This window comes from Cnephaeus nilssonii (assembly GCF_951640355.1).
Source record: "Cnephaeus nilssonii genome assembly, chromosome: 11".
Taxonomy (NCBI): domain Eukaryota; kingdom Metazoa; phylum Chordata; class Mammalia; order Chiroptera; family Vespertilionidae; genus Cnephaeus; species Cnephaeus nilssonii.
In genome coordinates, this window is record NC_137082.1 from 33,017,782 (window position 1) to 33,041,145 (window position 23,364).

At 40.4% G+C, this 23,364-nt stretch overlaps 1 protein-coding gene across 1 annotated transcript; it reads right to left on the reverse strand.

Annotated features, from left to right (window-relative positions):
- Window positions 1-18,396: 18,396 nt before the first annotated feature.
- On the reverse strand, window positions 18,397-22,873 carry LOC307107472 (beta-defensin 116-like; the record flags this gene model as incomplete). The annotated part of the gene is made up of 2 exons (XM_079784710.1): window positions 18,397-18,620; window positions 22,807-22,873. The coding sequence occupies 2 exons, from the start codon at window positions 22,871-22,873 to the stop codon at window positions 18,397-18,399; spliced, it is 291 nt and encodes a 96-aa protein (XP_079640836.1).
- Window positions 22,874-23,364: the final 491 nt, after the last annotated feature.

Consider the following 23,364-nt stretch of genomic DNA (forward strand, 5'->3'; position numbering starts at 1 on the left):
ATTTGGTGAAAAGCCTTAACAATGAATATGCTCCGTTAATAAGGGCAGTCTATCACCCGACCATGATGGTGTTTCCTATTAGGGAACCTGGTGAATATCAGCAGAAGCCAGGGTGTCCCTACTATCTGCAGAAGCAACCCCATGTTCTTAATATCCTTGGCCCAGATGTTCATAGAATCTCATCCCAGGCACCTTTCACTTCAATTTCACTTCCAGTTGATACTACCTCTTGCAGTAACCAGTCCCATTACTTCACCTCTCCATAGTTGTTTGGCTTTGAATGCTCCTTTGAAGCAATCAGAGGAGGCATCTTGCTCTTGTCTTAGAACATATAGTGGAAAAGATGTAGGTTGGTGTTGGATATCTACAGTTTAAGGTGGTGCTGGATTTAGGGCAGAAGATTCTCGATTCCAAATTAAACGTGGCCAGAACTCTATAACAACACAACAGGTTTTGTGGCCAAGTGGTGAATAACTTTCTAATAGAAATGTTTCCACTTAGGCTTCCCGGTGATTCTAAAGTTTGTGATTTTTAATTCCATGGTTTTCCTTTGGGTCATTGCTGTTGGAAGTTGCATCTTCTTTTGGATCAGCTTTTCAAACTGAAAGTCTTTGCCAATCACTCAGTTGTTCTAAAAGCAAAGGAAGGTAATTCTGAACTAACCCTGATTTGATTTCAGACTCCCTTAAACTCTGGGGAGGGCAACTTGAGTAGATGAGCGAGTTGAAAATGCAAAAGACACTTTGGAGAATGAATCTGCACATTGATTCATGGAATCAGAGTCATCTTGACTCTGATTTTTCTAGTCTGAACATCCTGGTGAGAAAGAGAGAATTGGAAATTCTCTACCAGGAGGGGTGTCTGGGGGAAAAGAAGTAGAGGGAATCTGTCATTTAAGCCAAAATACTATGATATCTCAACTGGACTCAGTGTGCTGGGGACGCTGGGTCAGCCCTTTGTGTTTTATTGACCCAGGTAGGGCTGGGTCACAAACAATAAATCACATAAGGGCAGTGTTACACCATCCAGCACATTAGCCTGCAGGCCAGCAATATGAATTGATAATTTAGTGTTCAAAGTCCCTCTCTCGGCATCATCTGGGGCACTTTAACAGTGCCTGGCACATGGTAAGTGCCCAATAAGTCACTGTTGAGTGAATAATGAAGGGAGGGGGGAAACATAATTGAAGGTGTGGGCCCATTTCTTGGATTTGGGGATAAGGAGGAACCAGTGTTGATGAGACTGTGAAAAAATTATGGAGATGGAAACATAAGTATAGAAATAAAGTCCAACTGAAGGAAGAGAGATAACCAATCATATCTAGTAAACGTTAAGACCAGCACTAGGCATTCTACATGCACCATTATTACAATTACCAACATCTTTAGTAGAATAGTCCTTACTCTTTTCATGTATTTGTTTCTTAATTTATGTTTATTTTGATAGATGGATGGTTCCAAAAGTGCAATTATTCAGTTGGCCAATGCAGGATAGCTTGCAAAGAAAATGAGAAGACAAAAGAAAAATGTGTGGGGAACAGATTTTGCTGCCTCCCTGTAATAAAGCAGAAATCTTCAGCCTTCCCAAGAAACAAGAAATGACATGTAAGACTATGGCAAGTGCAACTAACTCTCTATTTAAGATTCGTGACAAAAGAATTTTAACAGACCTTATAATGAGTCAGTGAAATGACTATGTAGGCACCTGCCTGGTTCTTGGGTTTTAGATACCTGCTGGGTATTCACGTGGTCCATTAAAGAAAATATGCTCATTTCAGCTATTATATCTTGTCTCTCTAGTCCTCTGTAGCCTAACATCTCTAGGTTGTCCCAGGATATGACTAATAATATTGGTTCTCATGGTAAGATAATTTTATAGGATCTGGATCCTGAATTCCTAAGCCTCTAACTAGGTGCTACTAGGTCCCTGAATGTGGATGTTTTCCACACTTAATGCAAATTCCACCTTGGCCACACATTAATCTGATGTCTCATCCTGGATTATTGAGATAGGCCAGTGTGATCTAGAGATCTCCTTTTGCCTGTTTAGCTCAAGGTTTAGCCCAAGGCTCTGCCTCATGGTCTCACTCTTAAAATGTATCCCTTACCTTAATCTACAATCACATTTTGCTGTCCAAAGATTGGCATGCCCTCTGACCAGGAGGCAACCATTTCTGCCCCAACCAAATGGGAGGGGGAAGTAGTAAAAACAAAACAAAACAAACCCCCTCAGCATTTACTGAGAATTTACTGTGTGCAAGACCTTGTTCTAAACACTTAACATATATAACTTCATTTTATCCAACAACTGTTCCACGATGTTGTTACCTCAGAGGTACGGCAGTTTCAGTTCCCGACCACCTAAACAAGCCGAATAGTGCAATAGCGAGACACATTTTTTGGTTTCCCAGTGCATATAAAAGTTATATTTATACTGTATTGCAGTCTATTAATTATACAATATCATTGTGTCTAAAAATCCATGTACATACTTTTAATTAATTAAAAAAATACTTTATTACTAAAAAATGCCAACCATCATCTGAGCCTTCAGCAAGTCATAATTGTTTTGGTGGTGGTTGCCACAAACCTTCAATTAATAAAAAAATAAATAAATAACAATATCTGTGAGGCACAATTAAAGCAAAGCACAATAAAACGAGGTATGCCGGTATAGTGTATTATGTCCCTTTTGCAGGAGAGGAAACTAAGTCTCAGAGAGTTTAAATGCCCTGCCCCAAAAGGCACAGATATCTGGTTCAGTGGCAAGACTTTGAACCCATGGTAACTGAATGATACATTAAGGTTCCTCAAAGTGAAAAATGATTGTTGCAGTAAGAATAGCTTTCCTTGAGTGGGAGCGGCCAGGGAGAGGTCAATGGGGGGAAAGGAGACATATGTAATACTTTAAACAATAAAGAACTTAAATTCAAAAAAATTCAGATACAAGAAAGGAAGGAAGGAAGAAAGGAAGGAAGGAAGGAAGGAAGGAAGGAAGGAAGGAAGGAAGGAAGGAAGGAAGAAAGAAAGAAAGAAAGAAAGAAAGAAAGAAAGAAAGAAAGAAAGAAAGAAAGAAAGAAAGAAAGAAAGAAAGAAAAAGGAAGGAAAGAAGGAAGGAAGGAAGGAAGGAAGGAAGGAAGGAAGGAAGGAAGGAAGGAAGGAAGGAAGGAAGGAAGGAAGGAAGGGAGAAAGAAAGAGAAAGAAAGAAAAACTTCCCTTTACTCTTCCTACCCAGAACCCACTTCCTTAATGTGGAAGGTGTGGTGAAAGGGACAGCTTTGTGAGCCTCCCTGTGGTTAAAATAAGTAACAAACCCAACACTAACTGGTGTATCCAAGCACAAATATAAATGATCCTGTGTTCCAGTTAAAGAGGAAGTTGTACCCACTTAGCAGACAGTCTTAGTTCTGAGGCCAATGCCAGTCAGGTCTAAAGTTGAACACAGTCAAAAGACAATGTGCAAAAATCATCACAATAATACCAGCTTCTTATTTTTCAACCCATTTCTCAAAGTATGTTTACATTGATTCTCTCATTTACCCCACTGCAATACCATGAAGTAATATTTATATCCTAAACCTAAGAGGCTGTCCTTGGGATATCTGGAGAATGGATCAGAGTCTAGATCTCAGATTACCTAGACATTGTGATTCCAATGAATAGTTCAACTTCAACCCAGACCACACCAATGGCTGCAGAAAATCCTTAGAAGCTACCTGTTCTTGTACCATGAGTTTTTGTATATTTTTTTGCTTGAGAAATTATGCCCACAAAGGAACCTAGGAGTCTTAGAGAGTTGGGAAAACATGACTCCAGGTCTTTAATCCTAAAGAAGTGAAAAGGGTGCAGAGGAAATGCAGATGGACTAATAGGATATGACTAAAATCATCTTACTACTCTAGGCCTCAGTTTGCCCATCCCCAAAATGGAAATGTTGGACTAGATTATAAACTCCATATATCTTTCAAACCATAACACCTTCTTCATTCTTGAAATTATGGTGAAAATCTACTCTCTACCTCAGACTTTAAAAGATGCCACCTCAGAAAGCAAAGACGTGGAAGATGAGAGAGATTAAGAAACAGGAAAGTGGCCTCAATCTAAGTACTCAAATCATAATCCTAAAATATATCTTAGATACCTTTTTGTTCCTCACTGATCCCCATCATGCCAGCCACAATGACTTTCCAAGACTGCCTCCATAGCACCTGTTCTCCATCTCTGCCTCTACTATTCTATATTCTAATTCAACCATCTTTCCTTACCAGTAATTATTGGCTAAACTGTGTCCCCTAAAATTCATATGTTGAAATTCTAATCACCAGTACCTAAGAATGTGACTGCATTTGGATTCAAAGAGGTAATTATGCTAAAATGAATCATTAGGGTGGGCCCTAATCCAATAGACTGGCATCCCTATAAGAAGAGGACACAACTACACACAGAAGGGAAACCACATGAAGACGGAGAGAAGATGACCATCTACAAATCAAAGAGACCTCCAAAGACACCAACTCGGTCAATACCTTGATCTTGGACTTTCAGCCTATAGAATTGTGAGAAAATAAATGTGTTGTTTAAACCACCACGTCTGTTGTACTTTTGTTATGGCAGTCCTAGAAAATTAATGTGCACAATACTGTAACACTTGCATCCTCTGGGTCTCTTTGTCTCCCATTATGACTCTGACTCACTTTAATCTTTCTATACAGTTGCCAGGGGATTATATCTAAAACCCATCTAACATTTAAATGTTTCCTTTTAAACCCTTCAAAAGCTATACAATGGTTAAAGGAATCAATTCTAAACTCTCTTTATGATAATCTCCTGCCCACCTTGGTAGTCTCCCTTTCAATTCCCACCATGGACTTCACAAGCAACTTGTATACTTGGGAATTAATCTGTTTCTCACCCCCCCCTTAAAATATTTTTAAATATTTCAGAGAGGAAGGGAGAGGAAGAGAGAGATTGAAACATCAATGATGAGAATCATTGTCCCCCACCAGTGATTGAGCCGCAACCCTAGCATGTGCTCCAACCAGAATGGGACTGTGACCTCCTGATTCGTAGGTTAATGTTCAACCGCTGAGCCACCACAGCTGGGCTCTCTCCCCCTTTTTAAATACGCTTCCCTTTTGTGGGGAAGATTCTTTTTGCAAACCAGATTTATGATTCTCTGTAATCAATATCTAAATATAAAAATAAAATTGTTTTGCCCTAAGCCATGCACATTCATTCCTTTTTCTATCCAGAGAGACCTTTTTATTTACTTTGTTGTCTTTCTTTTTACAAATAAAAGTCCCATTTTTACAATGCAGGATTACAAAACCAAGCTATCCTGCATTGGCCAAATAAAATGTAAGGAATGATGATTTTATAGACAACGTGATGAGTTGATATATGTATACATGCTTTTATTATGTATATGCTTAGAGTATGGTGGAGTCAAACTCCACCATACTCACTTTAAGCATATACATAATAAAAGCATGTATACATATATCAACTCATCACGTTGAACTGTTTGACATTGAAATTGGGACTCAAAAGAACTGTTGGCCCAGAAAGAAACTCACTACAGACTGATTCATTTGCCTCTCAGCATAACCATTATTGCTTGTCTCATTTTCGGTTCTTATAAGTGTATTTCTAGTGGCACATGATCTCACTCATCTAGGGGAAATAATGAACAACATAAACTGACGAACAAAAACAGACCCGGAGATAGGGAAGCATCGATCAGACTGTCAAACCTCAGAGGGAAGGTAGGGGAGGGTGGGGGTAAGGGGGAGAGATCAACCAAAGGACTTGTATGCATGCATATAAGCCTAACCAGTGGTCACGGACAACAGGGGGGTGGGGGCATGCTTGGGGAGGGGTTTGGGATGGGAATGGGGAGATGAGGACAAATATGTGATACCTTAATCAATAAAGAAATTTTTTAAAAATTAAGTATGGTGAAGCAGATGTTCAATTTTTCATTGATATACCTACGAGCAGATGAGGGAGACAGTTCCTCCACATCCTCTCCACCGCAGGGAATTGGCATGTGCTGAGCCATTTCAGCATATGCTGAGTGACATCTCACTGAGGTTATATTGGCTTTTCTTTGTTTAGTGGTCATTTAAGTATCCAACTTTGTGAAGTGCCTACCCATGTCTTTTTCACACTCTGTGATAAGCAAGGTAAAATATAATTTTTCTTCCTCTGTATTATCTATGTCTACTGGACTATATCAGCATTTTATTTGCTTTCTTGACTGGAGCCTTTTACCAAATTCAATGGCTCCCACCCAACTTCCCTCCTCCAATCATGAATCTTCATAGAATAAAAGACAGATACAGGAGGCTGGATGCAATTTTATAGTGAAAATATTAGACAGGAAGATTTCCAGAAGGGGAAAAGGTTGAGAATCTTCAGTACGAAGGTTGACTTGAGGTGGTCAATTTTAACAATTTAAATTCCTCAATTACAGGAGAAATAATGGTTGAAGATGAATCCACACAGCACATTTGGTTGTTTTCAGCACAGTAATGTAATTCAATTTCTGATTGTTGGCATTTCTTTCTGCACATTCCTTTGTTATCCTCACACGTAATTGCAAATTTCATGGACTTAATTCTGGGGTATAATCTTTTCATGCTTCCTGGAAAAAAAAATATGGCTATGGTTAGACTCTATGCACAAGAGATGGAACCAAAATCATCTAGATTCAAACCCAAGCTCTGTTCTTTGCTGGATGTTGGTCTTTGGAAAGTGACCTCAGCTCTCTGTCCCTTTGTTGCTCTCATCTGTACATTGGCAATAACAAGAAAAGACTATTTCTGTCAGTTATTGTGATTACTAAATGAGTTCATATGTGTACGTTCTTAGAATAATGTCTGACACTTATTAAGAGGTAACTAAACATTAGGTTTTGTTGTTATAATTGTTGTCATTCCCACTGTTATTATTATTAGATAAAGGTATTTTCCCAAGAGTTTATGACTACAGGCTTGGGCAAGTTCCCATTTGCCTGAATAGATATATGTTCTCAATGCCCAGCTTGTTCGAGATAGCCAGTGTTTATCACAAATTAGGACATACACATGTTTATAAGTGCTTCCGTGTTTTGAAATAATAAGCATGTACTACACATGACACCTTCTGTGCCTTGCCTCCCGCAGAAATAGTATTTATACCAATGGACACAATAGCAGGGACACATGCGTACAACTCAATTTACTCCAAGATCTACAAACACACACAAACCCTACATGGACACGTGTGTGTTTGCAATACACACCCATAATTGTGTATTCACAACTTTGTATCAATGCACAGGCAAGCAAACCAGTCACTCAGATTATACATGTGTATCCAAGCCTTTTGCCTGAAAACACTTTAGTGATACAATTCCTGGCATACAGCTAGCATATCTATCAGCACTAATTAGTAGCAACAGCTGGATTTCTCAAAAAAAAAAAAAGGCCTTTAGAAAGAAAATAATAACTACTAGCAATCATTTAACACCACTTGTGTCAAGAATTTTTATATGTTACTTCAATGAAAACTATCATATCTTTTTTTTTCCAATTAAGAAAACTGAAGCACAAAGAGATACCATTTTTCTGCTGAGGTCCTCAAATTGGTAAGGGAGGGAACCAAGATTTAGTTTCTGGTCTACATGACTCAGAAATCTGGAGTGACATCATCAGCAAGATGGTAGACAAGAAAGTTTCAGGTCCTCATTTCTCTCACAGAAGAAAGCAAATAAACAAGATGTGGACCAAAGTAGCTTTGTGAAAAGGAACTCCAGAACCAGTTAAGAAGCTGCATTAATCAAGCAAACACCTAACAACAACAACAACAACAAAATTCACACTCAAGAATGTTAGGAACATTTATGGCATTTTTGCTCTTTTTCCCCATCTACTTTTTGGTGCAACATGGCATGATCAAGAAGAAGCCACCCAATTCTCAGCTCTTCCATCAGGATGGAAAGAAAGAGTGGAATTTGCTTATAATATTCTGGGTAGTGTTTAAGCCACATGAGGGACTAGTGTCTGCCTTATTTGACTCAGAGAATTGAAGAAAATGGGGCATAATTTGGACATCAGATTGGAGGCTGCTGAAAGCAGTGGTGGGCACTACAGCTTGTGAGACTATAGTCTCATGGGAGCCTCAGAATAAGAACTCCTAAATATAGGAAGCAAAATTTGACAGAATTGAAGGAAGAAACAGACAGTTTTCATGGTCCCAGATGGTTCCCACTGCACCAGGTGGCATCCATGACACTGGTTTCCCAGTGGGCCTCCACAAATCCAGGTCCCCAGCTCACCCCGGCATCTGCAGGCTCCATGGCCCCAGGCATCATCCTCAGCACCAGGCTCACAGGAATTGAGCTGCTCTCTCCCCCCTCCCTCCCTCCCCTGGGCTCACTCTGAAGCCTGCTGGCTCTAGTGGTCTCAGGAGGCTCCCAGGCCTAAGGCAGCTCTGGCAGCAGTGGATCCAGCTGGCTTCCTCAGTTCCAGGCTCTCCATGGGCCCCTCTGAACCCAGATGCCTGTCAGCTCAAGCAGCCCTAGTAGCTCAGCTGTCCCAGGTGCCTACCACAGCTCCAAGAAGATTCCTTGGCTCCAGGGTCCTAGAGGACCTCAATGAACCCAAGCTACCATAGCATCTTCTGGCTCCCATGGCTTCAGGTAGCTCCTGTGGCCCCACAATCCCAGTGGGCTCTGACAAACCCAGACTCCTAGCCCACCCCAACACTGGGCACTTCCATGGAACCAGGATTCTCGTGGGCTCCTATAAATCCATGCTTTTCACTACAATACCAATTGGCCCTTGTGACACTATTCTTCCAGTGCATCCCAGAACTGACTAGTTCTTGCAGATATGGGTGCCTCCTAAAGTCCCAAGCTCCCCCCCCCCAAAAAAAAAAAAAACAACAAACCACAACAACACCACTAGAAAACCCAGGCTAGAGAGGGGCATCTGTGAGCACAGGATTCTGATGGGACCCAGTACCAGGCTGACTTCTGCCATCCCAGACTTTTGACACACCCCAACACTAGGCCATCCAAAATTCTAGCATTAAGCCTTTCTGGGAACACCACTGTATGGCCCACCCAGAAGGGCTGATTGGTGAAGGGCTTTGCCTTCTAAAGTTAGTCTGTAAAGACTTTTCAAATGCACAGACACCCAAGCAAATATACAAGGATAATAAATAATCAAGGAAACATGACACCACAATAGGAAACTAATAAAATTCCAAAGATTGACCCTAAAAAATGGAGATCTATGAACTGTCAGACAAGTGATTTAGAATAATTCTCAAATTATTTCAGGAATGAAGAAAAGATAAAGCTGAGAAAGTTCATTACCAAGATCACTTAAAAAGATGCAGAAAAACTCAGGTGTCTCATTCAAGTCCAACAGCCCCATCCCAAGTTAATCCAAACTCTATCCATATCAACCTCACATTCGCCTTCCTTAAAACAAACACCTGACAAAACTTGACTCCAAATCCCAACCTTACTTCCATCCTATGCTATCCCAAGACAAACACAACAATAATCAAGCCACTCAGCACCAATATCCAGCTTCAACTCAACAATAAACCCTAATAGATACTCCATCTACTCCAATTCCAAGCTTCATCCAACTTCACTGCAAGAGCCATTCAACCACAAATATTGTTCCCAATCCTGCCTATTCCAAACCCAGTCTAATTTCATAAATACAATCTCTCACTTTCAGCTAATTACTATTTATTCTTCTACCATTACCCCAACCAAAAGGTCTTATCCTCTCCTCACCAAATTCACTTCCCAATCTCCAAAGTAACCCTTTGATTGATCTTATAAATTCTCAATTAGGACTTAATTCCACAAACATAATCCATGTCCAAGCTTTCATCCCAATAACATTGCTACCCTAATATGCTCTATGCTAAATATTCTCTACTACTCCTTCATCCAGGAACACCAAACCTTTAAATGGATCATAGCAGCATAAATCCAGTAAGATCCTGGCATAATATGAACCTTAAGTTAACATCCCTAAGTTGTCTGACATTAGGTTACCAAAGTTGCAAAACCACATGCAGTACCCCAGAACTTTTGAGTGTCTTGAGTTACCTGAAGTCTTATGAACCAGAATCAGAAAGATGACAATGGTAATTAAATAAGCCTTCATAACTGACAGATTCTGAGAGAATGAAGGGCACACACAGGGGACAGAATAGAGATATTTGCAGCAGGGCAGTGCCCTGCTTTATTAGTTTCAGAAGTAGGTTAGGTTGTGGGCAGTGATCTAAGAAAGATGGGACATACTTGAGGTCATCCAGGCAGAAAGATAACATGTATTACATATGTCATCTGGGCACTCTGTGTGAATGTAGGAGCTTTGCCAGCACCCACACCAAGGTGGGCCTTCCCAGTAAGAGACAAATAAAATTAAAGCCAGTTTGTATATCGTGTAAATTGGAAAGAAAAATTGGAATGAATAAAAGAGTTAATCAGCACAATAATGAAAAAAAAACTAATAAGTAATTCTAAGAAATAAAGAAGCTTAAAAAATAGTTCTTTATACTCCTGTCACCACATTAATCAGTAGCACTTATTGTATATACTAGTACAGCAGTGTACTAGCCATCAGGATAAAAGAAAAAAAACACGATGTGGGGCAATTGAGGGATGGGGGATGGAAAAAGGAAAAAAATATGGGAAGTAAAAAACAAAAATTAGGGAGTAATGGTGAGATAGCAAACTAAGAGATCCCACTTCTCACCCTGCACCCTCCCCACACACACACATAAAAAAAATTATCCACTGATGAAAGTAGCTCTGGAAGAGGTCCAGAGTACAAGAAGAATCTACAGCAACCCAATGTAGCACAAAAAACAAGATTGGCTGTATTGAAAACTGTTGGAAGAATTTTATCAACATCACTCCATCCCAGCCTAGCAAAGCTCAGCACCAAGAGGGATCCCCTCATGAGTGAACTCCATCTGCACAGGAAAAGGAAAGAAAAAGAGCCCCAGAAACCTTTGCCACCAAGGAACCAAACAGTCCTCACCACTGTGTCTCTCTCACATCCATGTTTCTCTCTGTTTCTTTCCCTTCCTTCCACTCTCTCTAAAAGTCAATGAAAAAATATCTTTGGATGAGAATTAGCAACAACAAAAAGATACTACAAAGAAAGAAAAGTATAGGCCAATATCCTGATGAACATAGATGCCAAAATCCTCAACAAAATATTAGCACATCAGATCCAGCAATATATTAAAAAGATCCTACACCATGACCAAGTGGGATTTATTCCATGGATTCAAGGCTGGTACAATATTCACAAATCAATAAATGTGATATATCACATAAACAATTATAAAGATAAAAATCACATGATCATATCAATAGACACAGAAATGACAAAAACTCCACAAAGTGGGAATAGAGGGATAGTACCTCAACATAATAAAGCCTATATAACAAACTGACAGCCAACATCATACACAATGGGGGGAAACAAAGCGTTTCCCCTATGAACAGAAACAAGACAGGATGTCTGCTTTCATCACTCCTATTTAACATAGTACTGGACGTTCTAGCCATAGCGATCAGATAAGAAGAAGAAATAAAAGACATCCAAATTGGAAAGGATAAAGTAAAACTGTCATTCACAGATGATAGTTTTATATAGAAAACCCTAAAGATTCCACCAAAAAACTGCTAGATTTAATAAGTGAATTCAGCAAAGTAGTGGGGTACAAAATCAACATCCAGAAATCGTTGGCATTTTTATATACCAATAATGAATTCTCAGAAAGAGAAACTAAACAAACAATCCCATTTACCACTGCTACAAAAAAGTTAAGATACTTAGGAATAAACTCTAACCAAAGAAGTAGAAGACCTATATTCAGAAAACTACAGGGCATTGAAAAAGAGATAGAGAAGATATAAGTAAGTGGAAGAATATACTGTGTTCATGGATTGAAAGAATTAACATCATTAAAATGTCCATACTATCCAAAGCAATCTATAAATTCACAGATCTAGAACAAATACTCCAAAATTTATATGGAACCAAATAACCTCATAGAGAAAGAAGAACAAGGTTAGAGGGATCACAATGCTGAATATCAAGTTATACTACAAAGCCATTGTAATCAAAACAGCCTCATACTGGCACAAGAACAGGCATATAGATCAATGCAACAGAACAGAGGCCCCAGAAATTGACCCATGCTGTTAGCATACGATGGAGTAAAGACAGTCTCTTCAATAAATGATGTTGGGGAAAATTGGACAGGTACATGCAAAAAAGAAAGAAAGAAAGAAAGAAAGAAAGAAAGAAGAAAGAAAGAAAGAAAGAAAGAAAGAAAGAAAGAAAGAAAGAAAGAAAGAAACTAGACCATCAACTTACACCATACACATGAATAAATTCAAAATAGATAAAAGACTTAACAGTAAGTCATGAAACCATAAGCATCCTAGAAGAAATCATAGGCAGCAAATCTCAAATATCTCACATAGCAGGATTTTCACCGACACATTGTCTAGGGCAAGAAAAACAAAGGAGAAAATAAACAAATGGGACTACATCAAACTAAAAAGCTTCTGCAAAGGAAAAGAAGCCATCTTCAAAATGCAAAGGGAATCCACTGTGTGGGAGAACATATTTGCCAATGATACATGTGATAAGGGGTTAATTTCCAAAATATATAAAGAACTTAACAAAAGGAAGACAGACTATTCAATTTAAAAAATGGGCAAAGGACTTGAATAGACACTTCTGTAAAGTGGACATATAGATGGCTAAGAGATATATGAAAAAATAGTCAATGTCACTAATCATCAGAGAGATGCAAATTAATCACCTCACACCTGCCAGAATAGCTACTATTAATAAATCAACAAACAACGCGTGCTGGCAAGGATGTGCAGAAAAGGGAATCCTAGTACACTGCTGGTGGGAATGGAGACTGGTGCAGCCACTAGGAAAAACAGTGTGGAATTTCCTCAGTAACTTAAAAATGGAACTGCTGTTTGACCCAGTGATCCACTTCTGGGAATATATCCTAAGAATCCCGAAACACCAATCAGAAAGAATATATGCACCCCTATGTTCATAGATAGCATATAGAAACTCTGATAATAGGTTGGTTTTTAAGTCTGGGAACAAATAGACATATGAGGGGGGGGTTGGTTTAGGGGGTTTGCTCGGTCTATGTGTATCTGAAAATGAGGGGCTTTTTTTTTCCCTTTTGAGGTTCATTAATGATGTTTTTTCAACCTCTCATAGAAATATCAGTAAAGAAGAGAATTTAGAATTTTGATTTCCTTTTGTAAACCTTTTCCCACAAAATACCATGACTAATTTCTGGCCAAAATGGGAGATTTCCAGGTTTTTCTCTTAGATCTTTTGATCATCTTTCCTTTAGAATAAAGTAGGAAATGGATACTAGTTTGGAGGTAATCTCTGGTCACCAATTCCAAACTTTTCTAAGTGATACTATAGCAGTTTAAAATAAGCTAAACAGAGATGGAACTTCCTTTTTGACCATTTGACTGCAGATCCTGCAGAGTAAGGTCTAACCTAAAAAATAGGAGCACTGATTTTTCTCAGGTATAGACAGTAAGGGTTAACAGACAGGCAAAAAAAAAAAAAAACACTTTCCATGGTCCCTACCTGAAGAACATAGCATTTCCGAGCTCAGGTGTGGAGCCACGGCATCTCAGGCCACAGAAGGGAGATAATGGAGGAGGATCTGAAAGTTAGGCCATGTGTGCATTCAGTCCACATCCTGTCCTCCACCTCCACTCTTCTTAGATCTTAGAAACTATGCCAAATTGCTGCACAAGAATGGCCAGACTCAATGTTTTAAATCAATGCTTGCTATTCACTAGAACTGTTTTTCAGGAAGGAAGGGGGAGACTGCCTATCAGCCAGGGGCTGGGAATCACTTCACCCCCATTGTTGAACACATCAAAATCACATGCTTTCTTTTACAACTTAATTTACCTTTAAAAAAATCCATATAAGAGGCAATCAATCGATGTGCCTCTCACATTGATGTTTCTCTCTCTGTCTCCTCCCTTTCCTCCCACACTCTCTAAAAATCAATAGAAAAATATCCTCAGGTGAGGATTAACAACAACAACAAAAATCCCTATAAGATTTGTGTTGATAAGCAGTAGGAAAAGTGAAACTTGAAAAGGAAATATGAGAGAAACTGATGTTGATGAGAATGAAGAAGATCTTATAAAATAGCAAACTTCAAAGACACTATTTAATGGAAGTACTAATTAACAAAATAAAGATAGACAGATATACATTTGAAAACAGAGGAAATCACATTACTTTCTTTTTTTTGGGGGGGGGGGGGAAGAGTGACACTGAAGATCCCTAAAGGAGTAATAATGTACATTCAAGGGAATAAAACATTAAGTGTTTCTTAATTAGTTGAGAGTTTTCACTTTCAGAACAGTGAATCCTCCACTTAAGATTGTGCAAAGGCTGATTTCATCATTAAATTAAGGTGAATTTAAAAGTTGGAACTAAAACACATTTTAATGGCTTCGACATGGTGACTTGAGATAAATTGGGGGGATCAAGAATGACTTGCTCCCAAGTTTCTGAATTGAGCAACAGAATGAGTTGTAGATGTCAATTACTGAAAAGGGAAGGCAAAGGAAAAGCCAGGCAAACAGATTTAGAATCCAGTTTAGGACATTCTGAGTGTGAATTAGGTAAGAAATATAGGAGAACATAATAAATATGTAATTTAATATATGAGTTTGGACCCAGTCTGAGGTTGAATACAGAACTTACCCAAGATCAGACAGCTTCTGAGTAGTGGTGGGGAGCAAGAGACAAACCCTTCTGTCTCCCATATTCATGTTTCTTTCTCTAAGACATGTAGAAACTAGAGAAGTGGGAAGCTGCTTTAAATATAGAATTCCACAACTATCATCTCTTTAAAAATACTGCTTAGAGTAGAAGGTCTAGAAATATTATATATTTCAACTACAATGCAGAACCGAGAACTGACAATTTCTTCCAAATATTTAAATGTGTGTCTAATCATGCTACTTATGCCAGAAGTTTTCTGTGACTCTTCTTGAAACTTGGCTTCTGCCAAGTCCCTATCTGCTGCCTGACAAACACATCTGAGTGTCAGTGAATCTCAAAAATATAAGCATCTTTAAATTTTCCCATCAGACTTCTAAGTTCCATGAAAATTCAAATCCAGCTTTATAAGTCTGCTGTTTAGTTCATGGCCTTTGGTCATTGGTTTGGTCTGGAATTGTCATTTGTCTAATAATGAGAAATGCAGGTAGAATGTCTGTGGTGAAAAGGAGATGCTGTGGAGAACATTATGCTAAGTGAAATAAGACAGTCAATGAAAGAAAAATACCACATGATCTCACTCATTTATGGATAATAAAGAACATTATAAACTGATGAACAAAAAGATAGATACAGAGACAGTAAAGCATCAAACAGACTGTCAAATTACAGCGGGAAGGTTAGGGAGAGGTGGGGAAGATAAGAGATCAACCGTAGGACTTGTATGCATGCCTATAAGCATAACCAATGGATGCAAACACTGGGGGTGAGGGCATGTATGGGAGTGGGGGGGGCAATGGTAAGATATGTACACATATAATACCTTAATTTAAAAAATGAACAAATTAAAAAAACAAAAAAGAAAAGGAGATGCTGAAGGCTAATTCCAGCAGGTCATAAATGCAAGAAGTTCATCAAAAGGTTGATGAACCTTGGGGCTTCAGCAGGGCTGAAAATCTGCATATTATTACCTGCTGCTGAACAGCTGTAGGCAATTCCCCCAACTTGATAATACTTTACTAGAGGCCTGGTGCACGAAATTCGTGCACAGAGGGGGGTTGTCCCTCAACCCAGCCTGTACCCTCTCCAATCTGGGACATCCCTCTCACAATCCAGGACTGCTGGCTCCCAACTGCTTGCCTGCCTGCCTTTCTGATTGCCCCTAACCGCTTCTGCTTGCCAGCCTGATCACCCCCTAACCACTCCGCTGCCAGCCTGTTTGCCCCCAACTTCCCTCCTCTGCCGGCCTGGTCATCCCTAACTGCCCTCTCCTGCAGGGTTAATCACCTCCAACTGCCCTCCCTTGCAGGCCTGGTCCCTCTCAACTGCCCTTCCTTGCAGGCCTGGTCCTTCTCAACTGCCCTCGCTTGCAGGCCGGGTGCCTCCCAACTGCCCTTCCCTGCTGGCCATCTTGTGGTGGCCATCTTGTGTCCACATGGGGGCAGGATCTTTGACCACATGGGGGCAGCTATATTGTGTGTTGCAGTGATGATCAATCTGCATATTACTCTTTTATTAGATAGGATAGAGGCCTGGTACAGGGGTGGGGGCCAGCTGGTTTGCCTTGAAGGGTGTCCCTGATCAGGGTGGGGTTCCCTTGGGGCGTGGGGCAGCCTGAGTGAGGGGCCTGTGGTGGTTTGCAGGCTGGCCACGCCCCCTGGCAACCCAAGCGGAGGCCCTGGTATCTGGAATTTATTTTCCTTCTACAATTGAAACTTTGTAGCCTGGAGCGGAGCCAAGCCTGGGGCTCCCTCCGCAGCTGGCAGCCATTTCTGTTGGGGTTATAATTGAAACTTTGTAGCTTAAGTGGGTGGGCCCCACCAGGGTGTGTGGAAAGCTTTGCTTCCCCTGTTGCCGCCGGCAACCCTGGCCTGCTCTCTCAAGCTCCGTTCTGCTGCCATTTCTGTTTGAATTTCTTTACCTTCTATAATTGAAACTTTGTAGCTTGAGTGGAGTCTTAGGCCTGGCAAGGGCAGGCAGAAAGCTTGGCTTCCTCTGTTACCTAGGAAACCTTGCTCTCTGTGGCTGTAGCCATCTTGGTTGGGTTAATTTGCATACTTGCTCTGATTGGATGGTGGGTGTGGCTTGTGGGCGTGGCTTGTGGGTGTGTCAGAGGTATGGTCAATTTGCATATTTGTCTATTATTAGGTAGGATTGTTTACCAAACCTTACCTTTGATATGTATATCTGCTTTGCTGTAGGGCAAAATGTGTGAATAAAAAGCCTTGGGCCCAGAGATTCAGAGAACTTAGTTACTAGAACTAAGCCTCCTCTGGTTCCCCCCAAATTCATATTTTTTTCTCTAGCTCTTTATTAATTTACGTTGCAGCCCCTTCTCCAGATTCCTGAACCCTAGTAGATGTGGATAAGACCTGGCAAGGAGAGAAAGAAAAAATAGGAAAGATGACAAATATGGGGTAGATGGCAGAAGAGGAAACCCCAAAAGGAACTAATAATGAACACCCAAAGACCAAAAGCTAAGGCAAACAAGTATTTCAAGGAAGGATTGAGAGCAATGTAAGGGAAATAGTAGCTAGAGGCAAAGTAAATGGGAAAACCTAAAGACTAATCACGGTTTTCAACATTAGTGTGCAAAGCCAGGGCCATTTCAGCGACATGATAAGCACAAAATCGAGACTTCTCTAAGTGGAGATGAAATTAGGAACATAAAACTTGGAGAATTTACTTGGAAACACTAGTTCTATTAGTTTGGATCCAAAGAAGGGGAGAGATAAGACATTAGCCATGGAAGAGAAGTATACATAACACAATGAAAATTTCATAGCATGTCAAATATTAGTTGTGACTAAGTTTGGAGTGGGAAAACAATATTCTTCAATTCTCAGGAATGAAAAGGACCTTAAAGGTTATCAAGTACAATGTCCAGCTTCTGTTCTATATCCCTAACACTGTGACCACCCTCATCTCTGTTCCACATCCAGAAGTGGTCTCAAAACTGTTTATTCCACAAGCCTGTTCCACTTTCCAACAAACCTCTACTACCTAGAAAATGTTGCCCTCATCTGTCCATCAGATTTCTACACTCTGTTTTATCCATCCATCTGTCGGGTTCTGGTTCTTCCTGAGGAAACCACATCACACCAAACAGACCAGGAAGGCTCTCTGGGTGTCAAAGACAACCTTATTGTCTCTGTCCTTATCCTACACTGTTTACTCAGTGATTTCCTCTACACATTCACTGGACATCCAGACCCGATCCAGATGTCACCTTCTCTCTGCGGTCTCCAGAACAAATCACAAGCTGAGCAGAAACATGATCTCCTTCCTGCCTTGCCACCCTGAACATCTACTGAGCTATTATTCTTGCATCTTGTTTGCCTTTTTTTTTTTTTTTGGCCAGTGCCCTTTCTTATTCTCCATGGCTCTCCAACTCTCAGCCTAACCTTCCCCTGTCCAATGATAATCCAATGATGACTATTCACAGATGAAAGACACACACATGAGAAGGAATGCATTTTTATGGGGAGAATATTCCAGAATGGGAGAGGAATTGCTCCAGAAGGGGGTAAGGTTGGTGATATTCAAATTTCAGAGTAGCGTTAAGTGTTTGTAACTGACAGGTAGGCGCTGGAGTCGGAGTTCTCCTTCACATTGTTAGAACTGGTTATTTTCTCAGAAAATTTCAGGCAGCACTTTTGATCATTGGGGCAGGTTAAGTATTGAATTTCATGTTTTCTGCAGGTGTTTCTGCACATGCCATGGTAAAGTTGGCATGGAATCCAAGGCTCCTTGCTCTTGCCAAAGAAGGATCTGAACAGGCCACCTGGGAAAAACATAGCCATGCTTAGTTTCTCCGTAGCAATGAAAACAGGAGTGCGGGAGCATGATTTAACAGAATAAACCCTGAGCATATTAAGAGCACAGGATCTGGATACAAAACCACCTCAATTCTGCGCTCTGTCATTATAGCTCTTCATCCTTAAGCAAGTCACTTAAGTTCTTGAGCCTACGATTGCATCACCTTCACAATGGACATAATAATTACACCAGCTTCTTAACATTTTTGTGATGATAAAATTAACATATATAATATGCTCAGAAAATAACAAAAAATAAATATTAGGCAGTGTTGTTGACATGAGAGTCTTTTCCTTGGGTTCCAGGACTTTAAGGGCTGCCACTGTGAGCACCAATTGGACTTGTCCCAAGTGCCATACAGATGTGTGCTCCTCACACACAACTCTCATCAGAGACTGCCAGGATCTGCTCTGAGGCTGGACACATGTATTTGAGCCCATGCATTACCTTTGTACGTTGAAATACTTGAGCAAACATTTACCATAAGTGCTCACTGTACAAATCTCTACACACATTTTTCTACATATGGCTAAAGCCCATTTGGGAGTATTAATAGCTATGTATAAGTCATCCAGATATGTCCATGTATATATGGGCTCATCAGATGAAAACATTTATCGTCAGCATGCTATAAATATTAGTTATCAATTAGTTACTCATTGGAACTTTCAAAGACAAAGGGGGCATTAGAAAGGAAATAATACTGCCCTAGCTGGCTTGGATCAGTGGATAGAGTGTCAGCTGGCAGACTGAAGGGTCCCGGGTTTGATTCCGGTCAAGGGCACATGCCCAGGTTGTGGACTCGATCCCCAGTAGGATCCCTCCCTTCCTCTCTGAAATCAATAAAACTATATTTAAAAAAATTTAAAGGTATAATACTAACAATCACTGTCATATATTTGGCATCTTCTACATATCAGGCATTTTACAAGTAATATTTCACCAAATCCTTGCAAAAGCCTGCTGTTATCTCCATTCATTAGATGAACACACTGAGACTCACAGAGAGACCTTATTCTGTTCGTATTCTCATAGCTCATGCTTGACCAAGCTAGGGTCCTATTTCTGGTCTACATGATATTAAACCCATGCTCTTTCCTCTCTGTCACATTTCCTCTCTATGTGATAGAATTTCTAGGAGAGAGTGGCATATTATTATGTGATGTCTAGACACTGGGCCTTCTGCAGTTTTCAATAGTCCAAAATTCTTAGTTTAGCATTCAATAACTTTTCAACCATTCACATCCACTTATTCTACACCCATTTATCAGCACTCACTCTGTGCCAGGCCCTGCACTCAGTGCTAAGCATGCAGAGGTCTCAATGCCCCACCCACATTAGTAAAAACTAGACAAAGCAAGTTGGATGTTATTTCCTTCATGGAAAACAAACAAACACCACTTTGTTAGTTTTTTGACAAGACAAAGTAAAATTTTCCAAGTTTAAGGAAAGCCAGAGAACCGGACGGGAAAGAAAGAAGAAAAGAGCTATCTCATTGGCAGACATCCTGTAGCATTTGGGAACTGGTGTATATGTGAATTGCCCCAGAAATGGGCACCCGGAGCCAGAGGAGGCACTCAGCTGCTACTGTATCAGCCAGCCTGCCCCTTCATCCATGCTCCAGCATCATGGTACCACTGCATCCCCTACATTAATCCTCACCTTCATCATGGCAAGAATTAATGAGAACTGCCACTTATGAACCACTCTACGTGTAGGAAAGGGAGATCTGCAGGGGGCCTTCCCAGCGTGACCGCCACGCCCACAGGACTTTTCTTTTCTCCCCAACACAATGGATGGAAGCCAAGGCACCAGGATTTCCAGGAAGCGTAGTCACCAGGAGATAGATAGGAACATAGATAACAAGAAGAAGGATCAGGCAGGCTGCCTTTTCCTCACTCTTTCCACCTGGGAAGCAGATCAAGACAATCCCAGGAGGATTCCGCTTAAGGTGGCTAACAAACAACCAAACCCTGTATTGTCTGTGTCATAACAAACTGTAACACCCACATCAAGTTCATGTCACTTTTGATGATCCCTCCATCTTCAAAATGAACTCAGAGGAGACCTGCTCTCAAGCCCCCGTATTGCCTCTGATCCTCTGCACCTCTGGACCTAGCCTCCCTGTGGGAGAAATGGGAATGGGAGTGTTTGCACCAGATCAAAAAAATCTCAGTTGTGTTTGTGAAGGAGGAGGTTACCAAGGTGTGTCATGCTGTGTAATAACCGAGGGGATTTTTAAGTATCCTCACATCAAGTCTCCAGAGACTGATTTGAGAGGTCTGGGGAGAGGCCAGAGCAAGAGTGCTGTGCAAGAGTTTATGAGAAAGCACTCATGGGCTTCTGCTAAACGTGAGAGCCACAATCCCGCTAACCTTCTAACATTCACCCACAGACACTCATTTTCCCACATTGGACTTGTTTTAAGAGCAAATGAAAATATAATAAATTTGAAAACAAAGCTTATGCTCCAGACTCTATCAGCTCCATCCAGAGATCAAAATCAATGTGATATATGATTTCTCTGCCATCTGTGCAGCCCACAGATGATCCTTTCCCATCCTACTTCTAAGGTTCTTCCTACCTATATGTACTTATTAGGTATAGTCATTTATAAATTCATTCATTCAATAAACATTTACTAAAACCTACTATGAGGAAAACACTCAGTTCAACACCAGGAATACATAAATGTAAAAGGCAGAGTCTTGGTTTTCAAACAGTTTAATTTCATTTGTATATGTTTGGGTGATGAAAGGAAAAGATGGCTTTGATTGTTCCAGGAAAGGTTGACCAGAACAGTTCCTGCCCATAAATTCCGCCAGGTGAAAGTATTAAGTAGTTATTAAGGAAGCAACACTATGTACAATTTTTGAATCATAGAGTGTCATCTTCCTTGTTGTTTTTGGCAAACCCACCTGTGGTTTTTATTACTATTCTAGCACGGGAACTGAGCTTTCCTGGACATGAGAAGGGTTGTCTCTCAAGTAAAGAAGATAAAACAGGGTGAGAAATAAGGGGTAGGAGAATGTGAAGTAGGAAGAAGATGGGAAAGGAGAGGGAGGAGAAAGGGAAGAAGGAGATAGCTCTAAACAGTAACTCTGAACTCAATCCCAGAAAGGAGAAACAAACTTAATTTTCTATAAGGCTGGATTGAGACTACTCCCATGCCTCTCTGTAGATGCCAAAGTTTGACAGAGACATTGAGGATACTCCAGACTTCTGATTTAATTTATCCACTCTACTTATATATATTGTTCTTCAGTGCCCCTGAAAATTACACTAAAGAAACTTTTTTAAAGAATTTGAAAATATTACTGGATACTTTTTATCCAGCATTCATTCTCCCCATTTCAGCAGCCACAGCTCTGCTGTGATAAATTTGACTGTCTTACTCAAACTTAACCCCCAAACCTAGGCTAAGCCAACCACTTCCCAGATAACACCCACGTAATGTCCTGCTTGAATAAGACACCTACTTGAACCAAATATCTTACTCCAACTCCCAGCCCTATCTCTCCTGATAACCACCCAAGGCTCAATTATAAAACTTAATACAAACATAAAACTAGCCAAACCACTCAACCCTAATCACAACATCAAGCCAAAACACAGACCAACTACAAACTTCACTCTACCCTAACTCCCAGTTCTACCCAACTCCTCCCTCAGCTCCATTCAATGAAAAATACTATTCCGCTCTAGACTACATTAAAACATTAGGTGAGTCCAGTTTTATAAATAGATTTGCTCCCCCCCATCTATTCTTATTTTCCCAATATTACTCTAAGGTTCTATACCACCCCCACTGCAACTCACTCTCCAAATTCCAAACTACTGTTGAATTCTCCTACAGCTCTCTCACGCCTGATACATGAGTCAAGCTTCCATCCCAATAATAGCACTTCTGAAAATGCTTCATGCTTCAACACTCCACTATCCTAGGAACAGCAACCTGTTAAGTTTGTCTTGGCAGAGCAGATACAAGGGAGATGTTAACATGAAATGGAGCTTGGAATTAACATCCCACAACCTCCCTGAGATGAGAAAAGGCTTTAGGCAGTGCCTACTATATGTAGTTATCTCAGAGGTCACCAAGATACCTATAGCACATGTAAGACCCCAGAACTTTTGAGAGAGGCCTGGATTACCTGGAGTCTTATGAACCAGGATCAGAAGGATGGAAATGGTCATTAAATAGGGCTTCATGACTGACATGTCCTGAGAGAATGGAGGGCTGTGTAGCAGGGGACCGAATGGAGATCATTGCAGCAGAACAGTGTCCTGCTTTAATTCGTTTTGGAAATGGGCCAGGGTTGTGTGCAGTGAACTAAAAGGGATGAGACATCCCTGGGCCCAGCCAGGCAGAAGGATAATATGTATCACATATCCCAGCTGGCACTCTAAGTGTGGGAGAACTGCCAGCAGCACCATGTCTAGGTGGACCTTCTTCCCAGGAAGAAGCAGACTAGAGCCAGTTGAATGAATAGATCAACTGATGGATCAATCAATCAAACAAACAATGAGGAGACTAATACATAATTTAAGAAACCAGAAATCTTTTAAAACACATTGGTCTTTATCCTCCTGACAGTAATCCTGAACTAAACATCAGGGACTAACAAAAAAAGAAAAAGACAATGATGAAAGAAGAGATGGGAAAGAAAAAATTAAAGAGGAAGTATAACTGGAGGAAGGGAGGGAAAGAC